Below are 20,848 nucleotides of genomic sequence, written 5' to 3'. Positions count from 1 at the left end.
GCTTCTGTCAGCACTTCTGTCTGGGAGACAGCTGCCCCTCCGGCCCTCACCCTGAAGCCAGACAATTCAGTTCCTCTCCATATGTCGCTGACCCCCTCCCAGCCAGGCAGCGCTGGAGCTCAGAGTGAGTGAGTCCATCAGTGAGTAAGTCTATGCACAAACCCTTTAAGAGGAGTGCCTGGGACTCCCACAGCCCTCAGTCTCACTCAGCCACAATCACCACTGGTTTTCGCAGCCAGAAGTTATGGGGAGTCTCTTCCAAGCACTGGAATCCTGGGTTGGGGAGCCTGGTGTGGGGCTGGGACCCTCGCTCCTAGGGGAACCCTTGCTCCTAGGGTGGACCTCCACTCCACAACCGAAATATCTTTCCCCACTTGTAACCATCACACATGGTGTGGGACCAGCCTGTTCCGGTCTCCACTCCTGATATCAATCTCTTGTGGCTTCTTCTGTATGTCCTTAGTTATAGAACTTCTGTTGAGCTAGACTTCAGTTGATTCTCAATGATGTTGTTCTGCAGTTTAGTTATAATTTTGATGTGGTCATGGGAGGAGGCTAATTGTATCTTCTAAATTTTAATGGTAAGTATATCAGAGTTTTGCAATCACAAAAAAGCAAATAATTTTATTTAGAAAAATCCATCATGAAAAAATTTAAATGTTAAATGGAAAGTAACTAATTGATTAGTAAAAAATTAAGCATGTTTAGAAGGAATATGTGGAACAGTAAATTCCCTTTAGCATTATTTTTAATTTTCAAATACAATTTGGGTATTTGTATCCCACAAATGTACAAATATAAGAAGTCTCCTTGCTTTCTGAAAGCCAATGCTGTAACAGAATATCGAAAAATAAGATATGAATAGCCCAGGAAAAATAACTAAGAAAGAAAGAAAGAAAGGAAGGAAGGAAGGAAGGAATAAGGAAGGGAAAAGGAAGAAGGAGAAGGAAGGAAGGAAGGAAGGAAGGAAGGAAGGAAGGGGAAGGGAAGGAAGGAAGGAAGGAAGGAAGGAAAGAAAGAAAGAAAGAAAGAAAGAAAGAAAGAAAGAAGTTCAAAATAACAAAAGCAGGTAAAAATAAGAATGAAACTGGAATGAAGAAATTATCTGGGATGAAAGAAAGAATATGTGTTTGAAAACTGAAAACGTTGAACTCTTAGAGTAACAACATAGTAAGATTGTTAACAATTCTTCTTTGTCTGCCTTGTAAATGAAGTTTCCCAGCACATAACAACAGCTCTAAGGGACATGAGGAAATCAAATAACAGTCTCAAAGCAGAACAAACCTTGATAGTTACCTAGTTCAGTGGCTTCTGAATTTTTTTAATTTGTTGGACTGGCAGAATCTTTTTTTTTAAAGTCAGTATTAATTTTTACCAAAGTGATACAGGCACATAATTAACTCAAGTTTAATACGACATAATAAAGAACTGCATTTGCCAGTCCCTTCACTTTCTGCCTCATGTCTCCCCTTAAGTCCTATTCTCCAGAGTAGCCACCTTTAATTGTTTTAAAATTTCTTCTGGTATTTGTTCTTACCCTGATAATTTAGGTGTTATCTGTTATTTTCCTATTTTGGTAGCTGAGTACTTTGCTTTCTTACATTTCTTCTTCCAGGGTTGCCCTCTCTGTACCATCTCTATAGAGTGATGTTACAATTTTTAGTTAAATGAATGGCCAGTGACTTAGCATGTCTAAGTAAGTATCATTTGTGTCTCAGATTTCTTTTCCTGTATGACTTTTTATTTTTACTGGCATTAGTGTGGCCTCATTTCTTCATCTGCTTAGTTTTCTGTGTCTCTATTAGTAATGCTTTTTTTTTGCAAATCCTTCAATATAATTTCCCATATAGTCAGTAATCTTTTCTTTCTTGTCCCTCTCCTTTTCTTACTTATTCTTTTAAAATTTTTCATCTATTGTTTTGAGCATTCAGTCCCTCTCATGTGGCCACCCAGATCTTTCAGTTCTGGAAAATTTTCTCATGTGGTTTTTTTGATAATTTCCTTCCCTTGATCTTCTCTGTTCTCTCTTTCAGGAAAGCCTCTTAGTCAGATGTTGTTTCTCTTATATTAATAATTTTAATTTCTTTTGTTTTCTCTCCATACTCTTTGACAGTTGACTCTACCTTCTAGGATTTTCCTCAACTTTATCTTTTAACCCATTTGTTAAAATTTATTTCAGATATTATAAAGCTTGTTTTTATTTTCTGATGGTTTCTTTAAACAGAACTATATACTCTCTCGGTCTCACAGATGTGATATTTTTTCATCTTTCTGAGAATAGTAGTTGAGGTTGTCTTCTGTTTCCTCTGTTGTGTTGTTGTTGCTGTTATTTTCATTCCTGTCTTTCATATTAAAGACTTTTTCACATATTATTATCTTCACACAATTTTGTCAGGCTGATATTATTATCCTCGTTTTATAGTTAACGAGTTTTAAAGAGTATGTCATTGTTTCTTTTTCTTACCATGGATGTCTCAAAAAGTTATCATGGACCAGCCCAATTCATAGTTCAGCTTCTTGATCAAGTTGGATTTTCTGTTGAACCTTTAAAGTCTCTTCTTATGTCACCCCCAACCCCCAGAGATAGTTGTGTTACTATATTAGACAGCTCTGATCTTTTTAATATTTAATTACATTATTTCTCTTTCCTTGTATCCTCCCTCTGTCATTAGCACTAGTTCTGCCCTCTGGGCCACAGAGATGGACCAAATCTCAATCCCCTTTCAAAGATAGTCCCTCAGATAGTTGAAAGGATATTGTTATGAGCCTTCCATGTCTGTTATTCCCCAGCCTGAAGAGACCTAGGCTTTCCTATTGTATTTCACCCCTTTGTTAAGCTCTAGTTGGCTAACATTGTTGGAATGCTTTGAATCAGCTCCCAGCTGTCAAAGTCTCACTTTAAGTGTGGTGTCTGTAACTTAATACAGAGTACAAATGTGCTTTGAAAGACTGATACTTAAATGGGATACTGTCATTTATTAATGTGTCCTGCAATTGGTTTAGTTCTAACTTGGGAAGTTTCATGTGCTCTAACATCTTTCTTAATAGGTGGTAATAAGTTTCTTACCAATTTTAATTTCTAGGACTCTGGGCTGCTTATTTCTGTTACTTCCTTTTTGTTGTCCTTTTTGTTGGTTATTGCTTTTATTTTTAATCTCCTTTCCAATACCAATTGCAGCTGATTTTAGATATTAACCCCAAATGGAGGTGCTAAGGAGATATGGAAAAATGGAAAGATCTTGTTAATGTAACATGCATAAACAAAAACTATCATATGCATATTTGAAAAGGAAAATACAATGTAAACTGGGGTTTTCCAGGCACCATATTAAGTACTTTCCGCATATTATCTCATTTGAGCTTTACAATAATCTTATGAGCTAAGCACTACTGTTACCCCCTTTTAGAGGTAAGGAAGTAAGGCCAATGCCGTATAACTAGGAAGGCCAGAGGTGTGATGCAGACCTACAAATGCCAGACTCAAGGCTTATAGAGATGAAGCTCATACATTACATTTGTGCTAATAATAGCTGATACTGTTAAATGGAATTATCTTATACAGTTTATCTTGAACAATGCAAGGGATAGGGGTGCCGACCCCCTGTGCAATCAAAAATCCACGTGGAACTTTTGACTCCCCCAAAACTTAACTTGTCCCTTGGTATCTGTAAGGGATTCATGCTAGGACCCCCACAATCTGAGAATGCTCAAGTCCCTTATACAAAATGGCATAGAAAATGCATACTTAAAAATTTACTAAGGTGTACTGCATTTTTCTCTTTTCTTTAACAGAGCATACCAGACATAAAAACTTTCATTTGACAGGTCCAGGTGATGACGATGACATTCCAAACATTAATTTTGACGGTTAAGAACAAGGATTAGATCTCATTCATATTTATATATCAAGTACCAAGCACATTCCAGGCAATCAAATGTAGTTCAAATTGGTGTACAAATTTATGAAGAAGTACTGAATGAACGAATGAACGAATGAACGAATGGATGAATGAATGAATGAATGAAATAAAACAGCAATGGCTATTAAAGTTTTTAAGTCTATTAAATTTATTACACCTATTTGCCCCTACACTGAATCTTCAATAGACTGCTTTGTTTTATGAGCTCATATATCTGCTCTTGGTAATTTTTTCCCCTTCTTCACTGTCAGTGTTCTAAATGGAACATCTGTAGACATGAGATGTGCCTGAAGCTCTTTGCAGATGGGAGAGAGTAAAAGGAAGTTTCCCTGGGTAGATCATCATGCCCGAGGGAGAGGAATAAACTCATATTTGATCCAGGTCATGGCTGTATTCAAGGGCTTTGATCCGAAGTGTGGGGTCCAGATGCAGGGGCATCTGGGGAATACATTCTTGATCTGTGGCCATGTCATTGGACAAGGAGGTTTGTCTGAATAAGCAGGGAGACACCGGAAACTGACTTCAGATCCTACATAAAAGGAGTGAACTGAAACCAGTAGAGGGAGTCAGCCCCCTACCAATTTGGTTAACATTTGCGGTCAGGCTCTAGTGTGAGGGTGGAAATGAAATGAGGACCAGGACCTGGGTAGCCAGACAAACCGTTACACATTCTGCGATGGATTTGGCTAAGAAAATTTGCCCAAATTCTCTGAAAGGGCAGGTTAAATTCCTTCCAGGACACTTGCTCCCAGGCCTAGAAGCAATCATGAGTTTTCTGATGCCATCCCGCTAGGGTGAAGAAGTTTGCTAATATACTCCAGAAATTAGATGAGATTGATCCTCGGGAGACAAATGTATTATGTCTTCACCAGACCAGGGTAAAGCTGGACAGGGGTACAAAGAGAGAGACAAATTGCTGATGGAAGTTCTGTGAGTAGGAGCTTTTCTCACTTTTTGGAGCTTCTGCCTTCTGAGTTGTTAATGTCTCTCTCAAAACATTCTTCTCTGAACTGAAGATAATACTGCAGAGATAGCTCCATGAAGGCACTGATTTTCAGAGGATCCATAAAAGACTCAGGCTGTGCCAGGCCCTGTGATAAGAGCTTGACTTTCATTACTTCATTTATCCCTGAAACAACCCTTTTTGGGTGGTACATTTCCTTTCTGCATCACGTTAGAAGTGAGATTTTGACAGACTGTGTGAGTGAGTGTGTCCAGAATGGGGAAAGATCCAGAAACCATGTCGAATAAGGAACATGTGTCAAAGAAGGTAGTGACATGAAGGTGAGTGGTACCAATATGGCAGTTTCAAGAAAAATTTAAAAACTTTCCCCTCGTCAATAGGAAATTTAGCCAAAGTGTTTTAAGAGACTATCTAGTGTTGGAGGAAGTGGTTATTATAGGCCCATTTGAGGAAGTCCTGGGTCTTAGGACAGTAATGAGCAGGGAGGATGTGAAGGAGGAAGAAGAGAATGTCCTCCGTTGCCTTAGTAACTATCTTGCATTAGTTCATCTCAGTTCTTCCTGCTTGTTTTTTTTTTTTTCCTCCGCAGTCTTGCCATTATTTTATCTATTTCTGAATTGATCTTCTAAAAGCTCTAAAGCTGCTTTTTAAACTCCTGGTCTTCTAGATCACAAGTCCTATTGGTTTCAGGATTCTTGGATGAGAGTGAGAAGGTGACATAGAGGTTGATAGGGATGGTCAGGTGGAGATGCAGAGAGCATCTAGGATAAAAAAGACATGGGGCTAAAAATGGAAAGCATTGGTTGAATTGTACAACCAGCCACATACAGGTTGGGCAAGTTCTCTTGGTGTGTAGCTTAAGCTGTCACATACCTGCAAAGTAGGATTATGTATATGTGTGTATGTGTATCTTCCGTTGTCCTAGGGAGTTTCTTTGAGGATTAAAAAAGAGAGTAGACATAACTGTGTTTGCAAACTATTGTTGAGGCTATCAAAATGTAAAGTTTTATGGGCATCACTATTTTTTTTAACTAATCATTTTTTTAATGGTGACATTGGTTAAAAAAATCCAACAAGTTTCAGCTGTACGAGCATCACTATTGCCGTTGCCATTTGCTGGACCCTGTTTAATTTGGAAACTCCCTAATTCACTATGATTTGTATAGTGGGGTCATTCCAATGAGGAATTTATCCATGATGTCTGAAAGGTCATCCACACCAGATTCACATGAGAAAAGAAAGCAAATCTTGTTTGTTAATTGGAAGTACTGTCAGCTTCAAATGGAGGTCTCTCGGAGTTCTTGGCTGGCGCATCGAGGGGGCATTTCAAAGGAAAGAGGCTAAATCTTGACTAGACCTCAGAGCAAATGTGCACTCTTTCCTTTGCTACTCCCTTTCTAAAAAGGAAAACAAATTCTGCTGTTTGGGTGCATGTGAACATATGTGTATCTGCTTATTCTAATCCATTTTCCCAAAGCCTTCTTTTGCTTGTCCCATTTTAAAAATAGAATAATCTAACATCCCCATTTTTATATTATCTTAAATTTTAAGACTTTTGCAGTATACTGCTAAACTTTGCCCAACTGACATTACACCTTCTCTATTTCACAGGTATGCATTAAAAAAACCAGTGTCCATTTATATTCCTCCTAGGATTTTGATGGTAGGAAAAATATCTGAGTTTATTTTTAGGGCAAGTCACATGGCAGAAAGAATAACAAATATTTGTGGTTGTCTTGGGAACTCAGCTTCTAGATATTACTGATTATGGGAAGGAGGAACAGATTTGGAGATGAAACAATTTGGTGACTAACAGAACAACAGGAGGCTCCGGAAAGAAGGGTGGAAAGAGGTAGAAGATGTATGTAAAAATATAGGTTCCAAGTCAAATGTTTTCTTTGTCTGTTTTTGATTACTGTATCCTGCCTTCCTGAGGGAGGAATGTGGTGGGACTCTTTATATAACCAAGTGACCTTCTTGTTCAGTATTTTTTTCTTTTTTTTTTTTTATAGATAGGAAAGATTAAGGTAGCAATGTGGCCATTTGCCAAATTGTCTGTAAGACGGTAGGTATCAGAGGAAGGAAACAGTGAAGCCAGGAAATCTAGCTTTTTGTGTTTCTGGATCTTTCTTGGAATAGCCCATCATGTGTGACATCTAAAGATACAGTACCAGCTGCTCACGAATAAAAGTTCCTTAGAATATAGACTTTATGGGAGCACTAAAAATATCTTTATGGCTTGCTGCCAATATTTCCAGCACTGACTCTCACCAGCAGCTCTTTGCCCTGGCTAACCTCAGAGACGTTGGGACTCCTATGAGCTCTGATATCTTGTATAGAGAGTGGGGCTAGCTGCAGGATGTAGAGGCCTGGAAAAAGGCTCTGGCTTTGTTCTCCCATTACCCCAAGACATTGGTGGGCCTGAGAAGTGGAAATTTAGAGGTCAATACTTGTATGGCCTTCTGAGTTGCAAACCACATCTGACTTGCTGTTTTCCCAAGCAATGTTTGATATATATTTAGGGCCTGTTGGAAAGCGCTTTGGGCTTCAGTGTTCCTTCCTTTGGAGCTGGCAGCCAGTGAAGAAGGAAGGAAGAGAGTTACTTATTGGGGGAGGAAGTAAAGCTGGAGGCTAGGTTAGGAGTAGGATTCAAGCATCAGGGTCTGTAAGGCTCTAAGCTCTTATCACTCTTTTCCATCAGGCCAAAATCTGGAGGGGTATGTTGCAGGGAGTTTAAGCCTAAGGGAGTGTATATGTGTGAGACACAAGTTATAAGGTGGGTTCTATTACTTAAGGTGATAGGGATTGACGGGCCCACATGGAAAAGTCAGGAAACACAGGTGGCAGTTTCTATTGCTGTGTATCAGCTGGAGTGGGAGCCCCTTTGATGAGGGCATAGTACCAGCTCACATGACCGGACAGCCACTGTAGAAGTCACCCCCTCTGATCTTTCATTGTCAAAACTCAGCTCTGCATCTCCTGCTGCAGTGGCTGGACAACTTCCCTCAGTTGTCACAGATTGCCTTCAAGAGGGTTTCTTGTTCAAGGCCAACTCTATTGATGTCTCGAAAAAAGTAGGTAGAGCAGAGTGTTCTAATATTTGAATGAATCAACCTTCCGATCATAGTTCTGCCTCTTTCTAGCTATATTACCTTAGGCAAGTAACTCATCTTCTCTGAGTGTCAGTTTTCCTATCTGTACAATGAAATTAATATTAGTACTTAGTTTACAACTTTGTTATAAGGATTAAATGAGATAATGCAAGACCAGCTCACACTGTGGTTTTAGCAGCAGTTACTGGAACAATCTTTTGTGGCCAAGATCATAAGGTCACAGGACATGAACATCAGCCACAAAACCCAATGTAGCAACTTATGAAGCAGAAACCACTATTTTCCAGCAGATGGCTATGCAACCTGTCCACACTGGGCTAAAGGAAGTGGGTAAAGGGGTAGGTTGGGGGTGGGGAAGATAGAAGAGTTAAATGAATGTCAGTTTCTCCTAATCATTAAGAGCAAAGAATTTCCCAAATCAGGTTTGTGTTCAAATTCCAGCTCTGTGCTTTCTATTTGTGTGATCATGAGCACATTACTAAACTTTCCGACATGCAGTTTTCTCAAGTACAAAATGGGTTAATGATATCTATATTACATTTGAGAAAACTAGGGGTCATAAAACTGGGGGTCAGTGTTGTGAGGATTTCATGAATAATGTATGCAAAGTGCTTAGCACAGTGCCTGGTAACCCAGCAAGCACATAACAGATGATGATGAGGATGATTGTGAGGATGACAGGAGATTTTCTTATCTGGAATCCTATGATGCTGCTCTTTTCCTCTGAGAAGGTAGGAAGGAGACAGGGTGGGTACTTGGTAAAACTGGGTGCTGGTGAAGTAGATGTGTTATCTGAGGACCTCATTTCTAAGCTTTTCTTCTACCTCCTGACTCCTTATGTCCTGCCCTGATGCCCAGTGCCTGGGTGCTGCCTAAAGCCCTTTGCTCCCCAACCATCCCAAGGGGTGGTTTACCCCTCCCCTTCCTATACTGCCTCCAAACTCCTATTCTTTCTGTTCAACTTTGCCACAGCCAGGTTTGGGGAACACAATCCATCTCAACAATTCACTCTAAGGTGCAAAAAACCCACACAACTTTTAAGGCCACCAGAAGTATTTCTTTTTTAACTCCCCCAAATTGGAAATTAGTAGAGTGAGAAGCAACGGAGGATAGAGGGCAATTCAAGGCCAAGGACTTCCATACTGCCCTGAAAGACAAGCCCGGAGGAGGGAGCAGGATCAGCGGGGGAAGAAGGAAGTGTGGGTTTCTCTAGCCTCCCTACTTTATCCCCCTTCTTTGCTTGAGAAGGTAAACCCTCTTTCTATAACTTGGGGCTAACATTGCTTCCAGGGAAGAGGGCAACCCAGGACAAGTGCCCACCAAGCCAGGCTCAGTCCTACATTTTGACTCCCAAATATCTACTATCAACAGCAAAAGCTGGCTCCTAAAACAGAAATTCCAATGAGGAAAAGTACCAGCAAATGCTAAAGTGACAAGAATCTTCTCATCTACTCTAGCTTTTTCTATCATGAGAAAAAAGAGAAACCCTGGAAATTTGGGAAATTTAAAAATTTTCAACACCATTTACAGATATAAAAAGTTTCTGGTTACTTGGGTATTACACATTTGCATATCTGATTTTATATATTGATTATAAAGTTATGGTCTTGTGACCTATAATCATCTTTATCGTAAGCATCATAATCATTGAATTTATAGTTCATATGGCAGTCTCTTATACATTATTTAATTTAATTTAATCCTTGTCAAATAGGTATTACCATTAATCCACATTTTACAGTCAAGGAAACAAAGGCTGAGAATGTGACTTACTCAAGATCCCAGATCTAGTAACCTCTGGGTTTTGTTTTGCTTTGGTTTTTCGATTTAGGTAATGAGCTACCAACGTTAGAATGATGCACTGAAAAGTACTGGGCTATGGACTTTGTGCCTTCCAATGTGAAGCATGATAAACTATTAATTTCCAGAAAAAGAGCTGAGAGAGAAATAAGAAGAGTAAATCTGTGATTCATTGATACAACTTTTCAGGAAATTTGATCAGTTTAGTATTCCAAGCTTCATTTTGACCATCTTCATTTTTTTTTCAAATCAAAGTTTAACCTATTGAAATAGATATGCTACTTTTATTTTACATAAACATGAAGCTCTATGTGTCACAAAAAACTTAGCAGGATGGGCCTCCTAATTAATCAAGGAAAATGAACTCTATTTCTTGGTCAAAGACATAGATGTTTTAGGAGAGGGCGGGAATGGTAAAGATATTGTTTGTCTTATGAAAATACAGAAGCATAAGATTGGCAGCTCTATGTAGTGCTTTGGGTAATAATACAAAGGAGGGAGAGTGAAAAGGACATTGTTTTATGAGAAGTTAAACTACACCAGTCAAGTGGAGGCTTTGGGTGAAGTATTTCTCTTACAATTTGCAAAGCAAGGATAAAAAGCAAAATAGACTTCCAATGGAGTTTTTCAAGTAAAAGAGAGCTTTGTACACTGGATATGCAAATTATTAGTATTTTGAAGATATTCTACCACCTTGGTCTTTAGGAAGTTGCTTAACCTATGTAATTTGCATTTTTCTTATCTGTAAAACAGGGACTAAAACAATACTTAACTTATGAGTATTAAGGACCTTTATGAGTATTAAATGAAAAAAAAAAGCGTAGTGTCTAGAACAGTGCCTGGCACGAAGAAGGTCACAATAGATGTTGGCAACACTTTCCTCCATTGTCCCCACTCTAACCGATTTTAATTATGAAGTTGTGAAACCCTGTACTTTATCTAGATATTTACTGGAAATCTAATTTTCCAAAAGTAGAACATGTGAAAAATTCTTGATTTTTCTTTCAGATACTTTTTGCAAACTAGAGGAAAATATTAGTGCCTTTCTTCCTTGATTTCATTCTGACTCAAAAGAAAGTTGTGGTTAAGAAAGTGGTTTATTTAGGTACTTAATAACCCTAAAGGAAGAAATGTAAGACAACTAGACCTATGATCTCAATTTTTAAGTAGGCAGATTAAAAAAAAAATCAGAAAGATGATAGATGAGATCTCATGGTCAGATTTCCTAAAGAATATGGCTCAAAAAAAAAACAACCCCTAAGAATAAAATAACCAACTAATTGAGAAATATGATTATGTAATTATAAGTAATCTTAATGGGTAAGAAAAGTGAAAGAAAGCACTTACTTGACCAGAGGAACTTTGATAAGGAGCTCAGAAATTATGGGTGAGTTTAATTTTCTTTTATATATTTCTTCATTTTCTAAAAATTTCTATGATGACCATGACTTTTATAAAATAAGAAGGTTTTCCCTAAGGATTTGTACGATAGAGAAAAAAAAGATGGCAAGTTATTGAGAAGAAAGTTTAGACAATAGGATGACCATGACTTTTATAAAATAAGAAGGTTTTCCCTAAGGATTTGTACGATAGAAAAAAAAAAGATGGCAAGTTATTGAGAAGAATGTTTAGACAATGGGAGATGAGACGTGTAGGAAAAAATGCTAAAGATAACAAAAAAATGTTATTTTGGTTATGGTTCAGTGCAAGAATATGAACAGGAAGAGGGATGTACAATGATAATAGATTATGCAAAGGAAATGGAATCTGTGAACTTTTTTGCTTCAGTCTAGAAAAATGCAGCTTAATCAATTCAAAGTAAAACATGCATCATTAAGAAGTCATTGAAGCAGATGGGAAGTTATTAAGAGAGCCCCTGACTTTTCTAAATGACTTTACAGAACTTTACAGAGACGATGGTCTTTAAATTCTTAGTAATCTAAATCGTAAAATATGGTAAAGGATAGATTTGGGAAACTCTACATGAGGTTGATTCTTGGCAAAATCTTAAAATAAATATGGAAAATTTGTTAGCACATAGGAAAGAAAGCTCCAATCACTTGAAGCTGGCATGGATCTGCTATATCAAGGTATATCAAATTACCCCAACTTGGAAGATGTGTAGGAGGGTGCTAGAGTTAATAAATTTTGGCAGCCTCTCAAATTCATAGGAATAGTATATTTTATTTTAGCAAGAGGTTCACAAAATTTTTTAGTTACCGAAAATTTCTAACAAAAACAAAAGGAAGAGAATAATGTAATAAATCTCGATATACCCATTACCCATCTTCGACAGTTATCAGTATTCTGAGTTTTTGTTTCCTCTATCACTTTCTCCTCCACCAAGTCTTTTCGTTGTTGGTATTGGAATATTTTAAAGCAAATCACAGATTTTATATCATTTTACTTGTAAGTACTTCAGTATAAGAAAGATGTATAACAAAGTATTTCATGATATGCTTAAAGATGAGTTGGGGAAATATGGGCTGGATAAGAATGAACTGAGAGAATTAATATTAGCATGAATTATGGCTAAATCATGTCGACAAATGATTTTAAATCCACCTTGAAGAAAGGTTATAGGGGAATATACCTCAAGATTCTGTCCTTTTCCCAGTCTTATATGATTTGGATGAAGACATAGAAAGCATGCTTAGCAAATTTGCCAACAACACATAAAAGAATCAAGTATCATCAAGCTGGAAAGATGGGCTGAGACCATAAGGTTACATTTAAATGGTACACATAGAGTAAGAATCTTGACTTGGAGATAGTTCATATGAAAAAGATCTGTAGGTTTTACCAGACCACAATTCTCGATATGAGTACGTAAAATAACTAGTCATATTAGGCGACATCAATTAAAGTTAAGCTATCAGATCAAGGATGTAATAACTCAAGTATATATGCAGTTTTATTCTCAGTTCAGAGCAGTTTGTTTTGAGAGGGATCTTAACAAACTGGAGGACATATAGTGGAGGGTAAAAGGGTGACATTAGATCTGGCAGTAATGATATGTAAAGAATGATTAATGGAACTGGGGTTCTTTAGCTATAAGGAATGGCAACTTGAGGATGGGATTTATATACTGACTATCTTTAAGGATGTGAAAAAAATTGTTTTTAATGATGAAGTAAACATACTCTGCATTGCATCATAGCTTAGAACTGAGATCAGTGAGTAAAAGTTAGAATGAAACAAAATCTTGGGCATAAGAGCTTCCTAGTAATTACAGATATCTGGCAATGGCCCAGACTACATGAACATGCTCCTCTGTCCCCATCAATAGAGAAGTTTACTACAGAGGTTAAATACCTAAGAAGTCTGTAAAAGTGGATTTGCCACTTGGAAGAACTCAGAAAGCTTATCTGTACATTAGAATCACAGAAGGGCTTTAAAAATGACCAGTGCTTGGGCCCTGTCCCCAGAAATTCTAACGCCATTGCTCTGGGTAGGACTGGGAAAAGTCCCAGGTGATTATCCTACGTAGTCAGGGCTGGGAAACTTGGAATACATGATCTTTAAGAATCCTTTCAAATTTGAGATTTTTTTAAATCTGAAAAACACATGTCACTTTCATGGGGTATTTAAAAAGTTGGAATGGCAGAAGGCCTGAACGTGACAGTGAAGTCAGACATAAGATTGAGCTCAGAGAAGAAAGACATTTAAGCGACACTAAAATTACCAGAGGTTACCAGGAGAGAACGCAATTTAGAGCACATGGCACCTGTATAGTTGCAAAGAAGGTAGGAATGAGGTCGAGTGGCAGTGGTATGACGGGGAGAGAGTGTGACTGAAGAAGATGGAGGTCTGAAGAAAATACTAAAATCTTGATGGTCCTGGGCAAACTGGGAAGATTGGTTACTTCTAAGAGTGCCCCACAGACTTCTAAATGAGGGCAGCACGGGAAACATTGTCCTGGTCACTCCCCTTGCAGAGCGAAGATGTGTTGTGTATACACCTGAATGCATTGCATTGGCATCGCGAGCATTTGCAAAGGTTAAAATTCATGTTCCCTCTAGCTGTTTAATCCAGGGAGAGTGCCTTGCTTGCTTACCTGGCATCTTGCCAGGGTGCTGGTGTTGGGCTCAGTAGCTTCCTTTGGGGTGACTTGGAATTCCTTATCCTACCTCTCTTTCCCAACTCTGGCTGAAACCTCCTAAAGTGATTTTGAAGCTTGTTTCTTTGAATTGCTGTTTAGCAATTCTTTCCCTGATGTTTTAATCCCCCTCTGACCATTGTGTTAAACAATTCTCAAGGTGACTTCACAAAGCCGGCTGGCTTCAGGGGTAGTGAGCAAGGGCTGCCTTTAAAAAGTCAGGTACAGGTGGCTGAGGGAACTGCCTCTTTGGAACTGTTAGGTATGCTGCCCCCAAATATCTTTGCAATCTTTTTTTAAAAAGAGAAGTATTGGTGAGATACTTCTTTAAATATAAAGAATAAATCGGGTAATCTTCACCAGGTACCCCTAAAAGGCCTCAAAACTGCTCTTCTCCCTCTATTTTTTAAATAATCAGTCATTGATTAGGGGTAGCTACATTGCATTTTGAATTGAAGCAGTAGTTTTCAAAGTGTGGTCCGTGAACCAGCAGCAGCAGCAGCATTACCTGGCAACTTGTAATGCTCTGGCCTCACCCCAGACACACAGAACTAGGAACTCTGAGGTTGGGGCCCAGCAGTTTTTACCAAGCCCTCCGTGTGATTCCAAGCAGGTTTATGCTTGAGCTGGATTGCAGAAACTACGTCTTTAGAAGGTTCTCCAAAGGTTCTCCTGAGTCTGCCCTCGGACACAGGGCTGAACGGGACAACTGCAAGCCAAAGAAACTTCAGTCCTAACCACTGAGCCAAGGTGAGGAGTGGGGTTGACATGTGCTTAGTAAAATAGGTAAAGCGACAGGAGAGAAAAACTGTAACAGAAGAGTAAAATCAAATAGAATCAGAATGAGGAAGCATTGGCCAGTCTAATTAAGTGATGTCATTACAAAATTAGGAAGACACTATTCAAATGACTATAAATACTAATATATATCTATATAAAAAGAAATTGTATGCTATGAATTGAATTTTTTAATATGCTGTATTTTGTTTCACCTTGGAGATGTGGCTTGTTGGGAAAACATTATGTCTACTAGGTTCTGGCTGGTCCTTAATTGAAGCTCTACATCAAAAGGAAACTAGAAACTTGCTGAATTTTAAGAAGATTTGGCTGTTAAAATTTTATTTTCTTGAAATAACAGATGCCAAAAATGTGAAAAAAGTTATAATCTTAATCATCACCATATCGACCATAACAACAACAATGATCATAACTATGGTTACCATTTATTGCCTACTGAGCGCTGACAGTGCTGTGTGCTTGGCACTAGGGATAAAGTTGTGGGTAAGCAGATATGGTCCTTGTCCTCTGACCAGAGGTTCCCAACCTTGGCTGCACAGTAGATTCACCAGGGAGCCATTGAAAAATAGCAATGCCCAGGCCTCCCACTTTAGTGATTCTGACTTAATTATTCTAGGGTGGGACTCTGGAGTTGATATTTTCACAAAGTTCTCAGTGAACTTTGTGCAGCCAGAATTGAAAATGACTTGTGTAGTGGAAGACTTAAGTATGTAGATAATTACAATAGCTTTAAGTGATACGAAGAAAAAGTTTAGAGTGCTATCAAAAATGTCAGTTGGTGTGAGTTCATGGAAGGGGTCTCTGAGGCATCCTTAAGGAAGTGACTTTTCAGCTGGGATCTGAAGACTGAGAAGAAAATAGCTAAGCAAAGGGAGTGGGAGGAGGATGTTCTAGGCAGAGTAAAAAATTTACTCTGGTGAAGTGAGGGCTGAAAGGAAGCTCTCCTTTAAAAAGATGATTTGGCTGCTACAGTTTTACTTTCTTGGAGTTATGTGGTGAAGAATCACAGATCCAAAAAAGTGAAAAAAATAGTTGTGAAATGTGAAAAGAATGAGGGGAGGGTGAAGATAAGGGGCTGGAAACCTGGGAAGGGGCAGGACATGTGAGACCTCTTGATTTTGACCTTTACTCTAAAGCAGTGGGAAGCTATGAAGTGTTTCTAAGTAATGAGTGGTTGATATGATCATATAGATACTTTGAAAAGATCACATCTGGCTGCAGTGTGGAAAGCAAATTGTTACGAGGCAAGAGTGGACTCAGGGAGACCATTTAGGGGCCAGCTGTGGAAGGTGGTGGTAGTTGGACTAAGAAGGGGACAGTATGGTGGAGGGGGATGGGTGGGCATCAGAATCTTTGGGAGGTAGAATCTCAGGACTTGACACAGGTCTCAGTAACATTTGTTGAATGAGTGGGTTGCTTAGATGTGAAGGGCAAGGGTGAGAAAGGAATATGGAGGATGATGCCATCATTCGTGGTGTCACAGCTGGATGGGAGGTAGAGATCTTCACTGAGCAATGGATGTTACTGAGGCCAAGGGGCCAGTTGGAGTCTCTCAAATCATCCTTTTCATACAGAGCTCACTATGTCGTCACATCAACTTTCTAAGGTAAGTAATGAATGTTTTCTAAAATTTCAGTCTAGAAAATGAAGATTTAGAAAGGTTAAGTACTTGTCTAAGTTACACAGCTAGTAAAAGGCAGGGTTGAGATTCCATCCTATAGGATCATTACATAGTCATAAATAAGGAGATGCATTATTACCTAAGCATACTCTTCTCTTTAATTAGAGTGACTCATTTTCAGAGACAATGCAGAGTTAACCACGCTTGCTTAGAAAGGATTGAATGTGTAGTCCCTTATATTATATCACTGAGTCTATTGTTTTTGGTAATTCAGTGAGAAAATATTCCATGGAGTTTATGACTAAGCTCTGGGATCCAGATCAGGGATTTACTGCCTAGACATCTGTTCTCTTGCTTCTTACAATGCAAACTGAAGTTGAGGTTTCCTGACAGCTCACTAAAAATAGAACAATGGAGTTGAGAAGTTAAAATGCATTTGTAATAATCAAATAAGTGCCCCCCCCCGCTTTTCTTGATGGAAAACATTGCATACTAAAAATTAAAATCAATCTTATCCATTCGTTTATTCAACTGACATATGGAATACTGATATAGACCAGGCCCTTTGATGATTTCTGGAGATCTAAAAGGTACACTCTGTTCTCAAAGTGCTCAGTCTCGCAGAGGAGATTGACCCAGATGAAAGGCCGTTATAGTATCGTGGGAGGGGTACTGTGAGACAGATGCAAAGGAAGAGTACTTAATTCATTATTAGAGGAAGGGCAAGAGACTTTCCAGAAGACTTTCTAGAAGTGGTGACACATAAACTGATGATCCTCAGACTCATTTCCTCATAAGTTCGAGTTAGCTAGCTAAAGAAGAGAGGAAATGAGTGTTTACGGTAGAAGGAAGAAGCAGGAACATTGTATAAGGTGCGAAGATATGAAAAAGGGGGCAGTTTGGAGACTAACACCTTGAACTATACCTGGATTGTGTGGGGTATGGCCTTAAAATTATTGTGAAAGAGTTTCACTTTTATTTGGAGACACATGGGAATAATTGAAGAAGTTCACACTGGTTGGGTTGCATAATCAGGTTTGCATTGTTATGTTGATCATGTCATCTTCAAAGTAGAAGATAGATTGGAGAGGAAAGAGCCTAGATATGGGTAGGCTTCTACAGAAGCTATTATAGGAGTACAGGCAAGAAATAAAGAGATGAACAAATAGGTTTGAGAAATACCTAGTGGGTAGAATCAACAAAACTGAGAGTTTGATTGGAGGAAGATGGAGTCTAGGAAAACTGGGAGCATGGGAGTGACCTTCATTGAGAAGATTATACAGAAAAATTAGAGTGAGAAAGAACATTAAGTTTTAGACAGGGTGAGTTTGGCTGTAGAACATCAAAGCACATATATCCAGTGGGTGACTAGAATTATAGATTGGGAGCTCAAGAGAAAGTCCTAGAGTAGAGATACAAATCTGAGAGTCATCACCATTCAGCTGGGTTTATGTCTATGAAGTGCGATGAGCCAAGGTTCCAAAGTGGAACATTGAGATATCCCTATTTAAAGAGTATGAGGAGAAAGAGGAGCCAGCAAAGTAAAGGTCAGAGAAGTAGGAGGACTAGTGTCATGGGAGCCAAGAAAGGAGAGAGTTCATGTAGTAAGAAGTTAACAGTGTCAAATTCTACAGGAAGTGTAAACACTGAAAAGCACCCATTGGATATTTGTGTGAGTGACTTTAGTGGAATGGTGGGGACAGAAGCTACCAGTGGCAAATCAAAGAGTGAATGGGTTGTGGGGAGGTGGAGTTTAGGAATGCACAGGGTACAAGGAAAGAAAATAAGTTAAAGGAAGTCAAATCCTAAGAACTGGTGTGGCATGGATCAGCTCACTTAGTATGCTGAGAGAGAGAGCCGAAGGTGAGAAAAGTGGAAAGAACATACCAGCACCATATAAAGCTTTAAGAAGAGGGGAAGTATCCTTTTCCCACGTAGTCCTGAGAGAATAGGTAGAGAGGGTGGGCCCTATAGTGTCTTCATTATTCAAGTTAATTATCCCATCTCTAAAGGTGGGTCTACCAATGCCTCATTCCCAGAGGTCAGTTGTAGGCAACAAAGACTACCCACAAGATGGAGGAAAAATTTCCTTTTCAAATCATGTGTTCTTCAGAGTCTTTGGGTTTGTAGGAATTTCTACAAAGAATTTTATATATTTTAGCCATCATTTCCAAGTACCATAATGAATGCTTCTTAGTTTGGGTATCCTGAGCTTTTGCTGAAATGGATACTTTTCCCCTCCACTCAGAACATTATTGTAATTCCAAAAAGAAAAAGCATATGGAATCACTCTTGTCGGCTTTGGCCCTTCGAGTCTGCTTCCTTGTCTTGCTGCACCCCTCCTACCTTGCTGAGTCTGAGCAAATAAGAAAGCAGACTGGCTGTGAGCAAGAAGTACACAGATTGTGCTATACACGTTCCTACGGGTTCTGCATCGCATCTGTATTCTATAAGCAGCCTGTGTCTCATAGAGAAAGACAATCTATTTCACCTTGTGGAATAAAAAGAATGAGAATCCTGTGAAACCAAACATGCTAAAAATAGGTCAATATCCACTTATTGTTTAACAATGATCAGCTCATTTTTTTTCCCCAGTAGAAAATCATGGCAAGATAGTTTGGCGAACATCAAGTCATAGTGGGGGCAGTTACTTTGATTATCTTAGAGGGGCATCTTTTATCACTATGGAGAAAGAAATTTCAGGAAATATCATACTTGAGTCCATGGCCAAGGCACCTTCTCTCCCCAGACCTTGCTAGACACATGCAATGCTGACCAAGTCTTTTAGCTGCTTTTTACTCCATGCAGATGACCCCACCTCACCATATTCACAACTCTTCATTCAAGGTACAAAATTGAGTAGGATACCACTTTCTTAGTTGTATCCTGGATTTGAGGAAATACTCAAAGTCAAAAGGCTAAACATACTTTTTTAAAGTGTGGGCAGTTTTGGCAGGAGCTGCTTTCATCTATTACTAGTTTTGTTGTAGGAGGACACTCCTTTATTCAAGGTCCAGGGACCGTTCTCTAACCACTCCAGCCTTCCACCTCACTAAATGAATACAGAAAATATGCTTTAAAAAAAAAATCCGGGGACTCTTAGGTTGTCCCTCCAAAATATCAGTTGCATCTGTCACACCCTTGACAGGAACTAAATATTAATCAATTGAAGATTGAGTTTTCATTTAAGTGTCTAAAGTACAGACACTCAGTGTTGATGGTCGAAGAGGAGAGCCAGCTGCTTAGATACCAGATGGTCTGTGACAACGTTACCATAGGCAATTAGAAACTTGATCATATCTTATCCAGAGAGCTGTTCTCTCTTGTATTGACGTATAACAGCAGAGGTGCCTCAGAGGAAAAATCAAATTTCCCTCAAAATAAAGCTTTGCATCTACCCAAAGCCTGGTCAAGTGAGAACTGATGATTCCGCTCCAAAGTATAGAAAAGAGATGACATCAGTCTGGAAAGAATGAATGAGTGGGGTCCCAGAGATGGCTACTTAGACTAATCAGGTTGGTGAGTTGCTGGTAAGGTGGTAGATTGGGCAGGGAATCAGCAAAGTCAGTGTCAAACCACCAACACACTACTTTCAGGTTCCTGTCATCTTTGCCACTTAAAACCGAAAACCCTCTTCAATTCAAAACCTTTGGGTTTTCAGGAATTTCAATTAAGAATTTTAAATTGCTCAGAATTAAGGAAGGAAGGAAGGTAGGGGAAGGCAAGAAGAAAAAGAAGGAAGGAATGGGGAAAGAAGGAGAGAGGTAGTAAGGTCACATGAAAAATTTTTTAAGACTTGCTCGGAGCAGAAGAGAATTAACATGCAGGCCTGAGACTGCTATCATTGAGGGGACCTGCTTGCAAGTTTGGCTGGTGGCTAGTGTCTGGGAGCTTGGATTTCAGGAGGGTTCTCACCATTCTAAGAACTGATGGGGTTGGCTCGCTGTGCCTGGACTGCTTGTGCAGGTAGGCGTGGTTTGTGCTGGGCACCTGCTTTCCTTCTGTGAGTCTGGAATGTTGGTGCATGCTGGATGAAAGGTGCCTATGTGACTGGCCCAGTGAAAGCACTAGAAACTGGTTTTCTGTTGAGCTTCTCTGACAGACAGCATTTCACACATGTTGTCACAACTCACCACTGAGGGAATTAGTTGTGTTCTATGGTCTCTACTGGGAAAAGACCCTTGGAAGCTTGCTCCTGGTTTCCCCGAGACTTTGTCTCATACTTTTTTTTTTCTCTTTGTTGATTATGCTTTATATGCTTTCACTGTAATGAATCTTAGCCATGAGTAAGACTATATGCTGAGTCCTGTGAGTCCTGGTAAATCTATAACTTTCCAGAGATGTCTATGCCTTAACTCAGTGGGAATATACTGCACGCATTGTTCCATTTCTTGCTTTTCACATATAAAATGTTTCAAAGACAGTTTGCATCAACATTCATGAATTTCAATCTTTTCCCTGCCTACATAGTATTATGTATAGCTGTACTAGAATTCATATATCCAGACCTCAATTAATGGATCTTTAGTCATT

At 39.0% G+C, this 20,848-nt stretch overlaps 1 protein-coding gene across 3 annotated transcripts in view; it reads left to right on the top strand.

Moving 5' to 3' along the window:
* Positions 1–20,848, top strand: part of ENTPD1 (ectonucleoside triphosphate diphosphohydrolase 1) — an 80,285-nt gene that overhangs the window by 19,005 nt on the left and 40,432 nt on the right. The window contains exon 1 of one of the 3 annotated variants that reach the window (XM_039871662.1): positions 11,130–11,184. The exons of 1 other annotated variant lie outside the window; for it this stretch is intronic. In XM_039871662.1, the coding sequence (XP_039727596.1) occupies positions 11,181–11,184 (4 nt within the window). In that variant the 5' untranslated portion in view covers positions 11,130–11,180. Of the gene's footprint in view, positions 1–11,129; positions 11,185–11,914; positions 11,919–20,848 lie in introns of those variants that run through there. One more of the 3 variants, XM_039871663.1, reaches the window with a different exon arrangement.

This window comes from Pteropus medius, unplaced genomic scaffold (genome assembly GCF_902729225.1).
Source record: "Pteropus medius unplaced genomic scaffold, Ma_sr-lr_union100, whole genome shotgun sequence".
In the NCBI taxonomy this organism is placed as follows: domain Eukaryota; kingdom Metazoa; phylum Chordata; class Mammalia; order Chiroptera; family Pteropodidae; genus Pteropus; species Pteropus medius.
The sequence above is the reverse complement of the archived record's forward strand: the minus strand, read 5'-3'. Positions and strand labels throughout refer to the sequence as shown.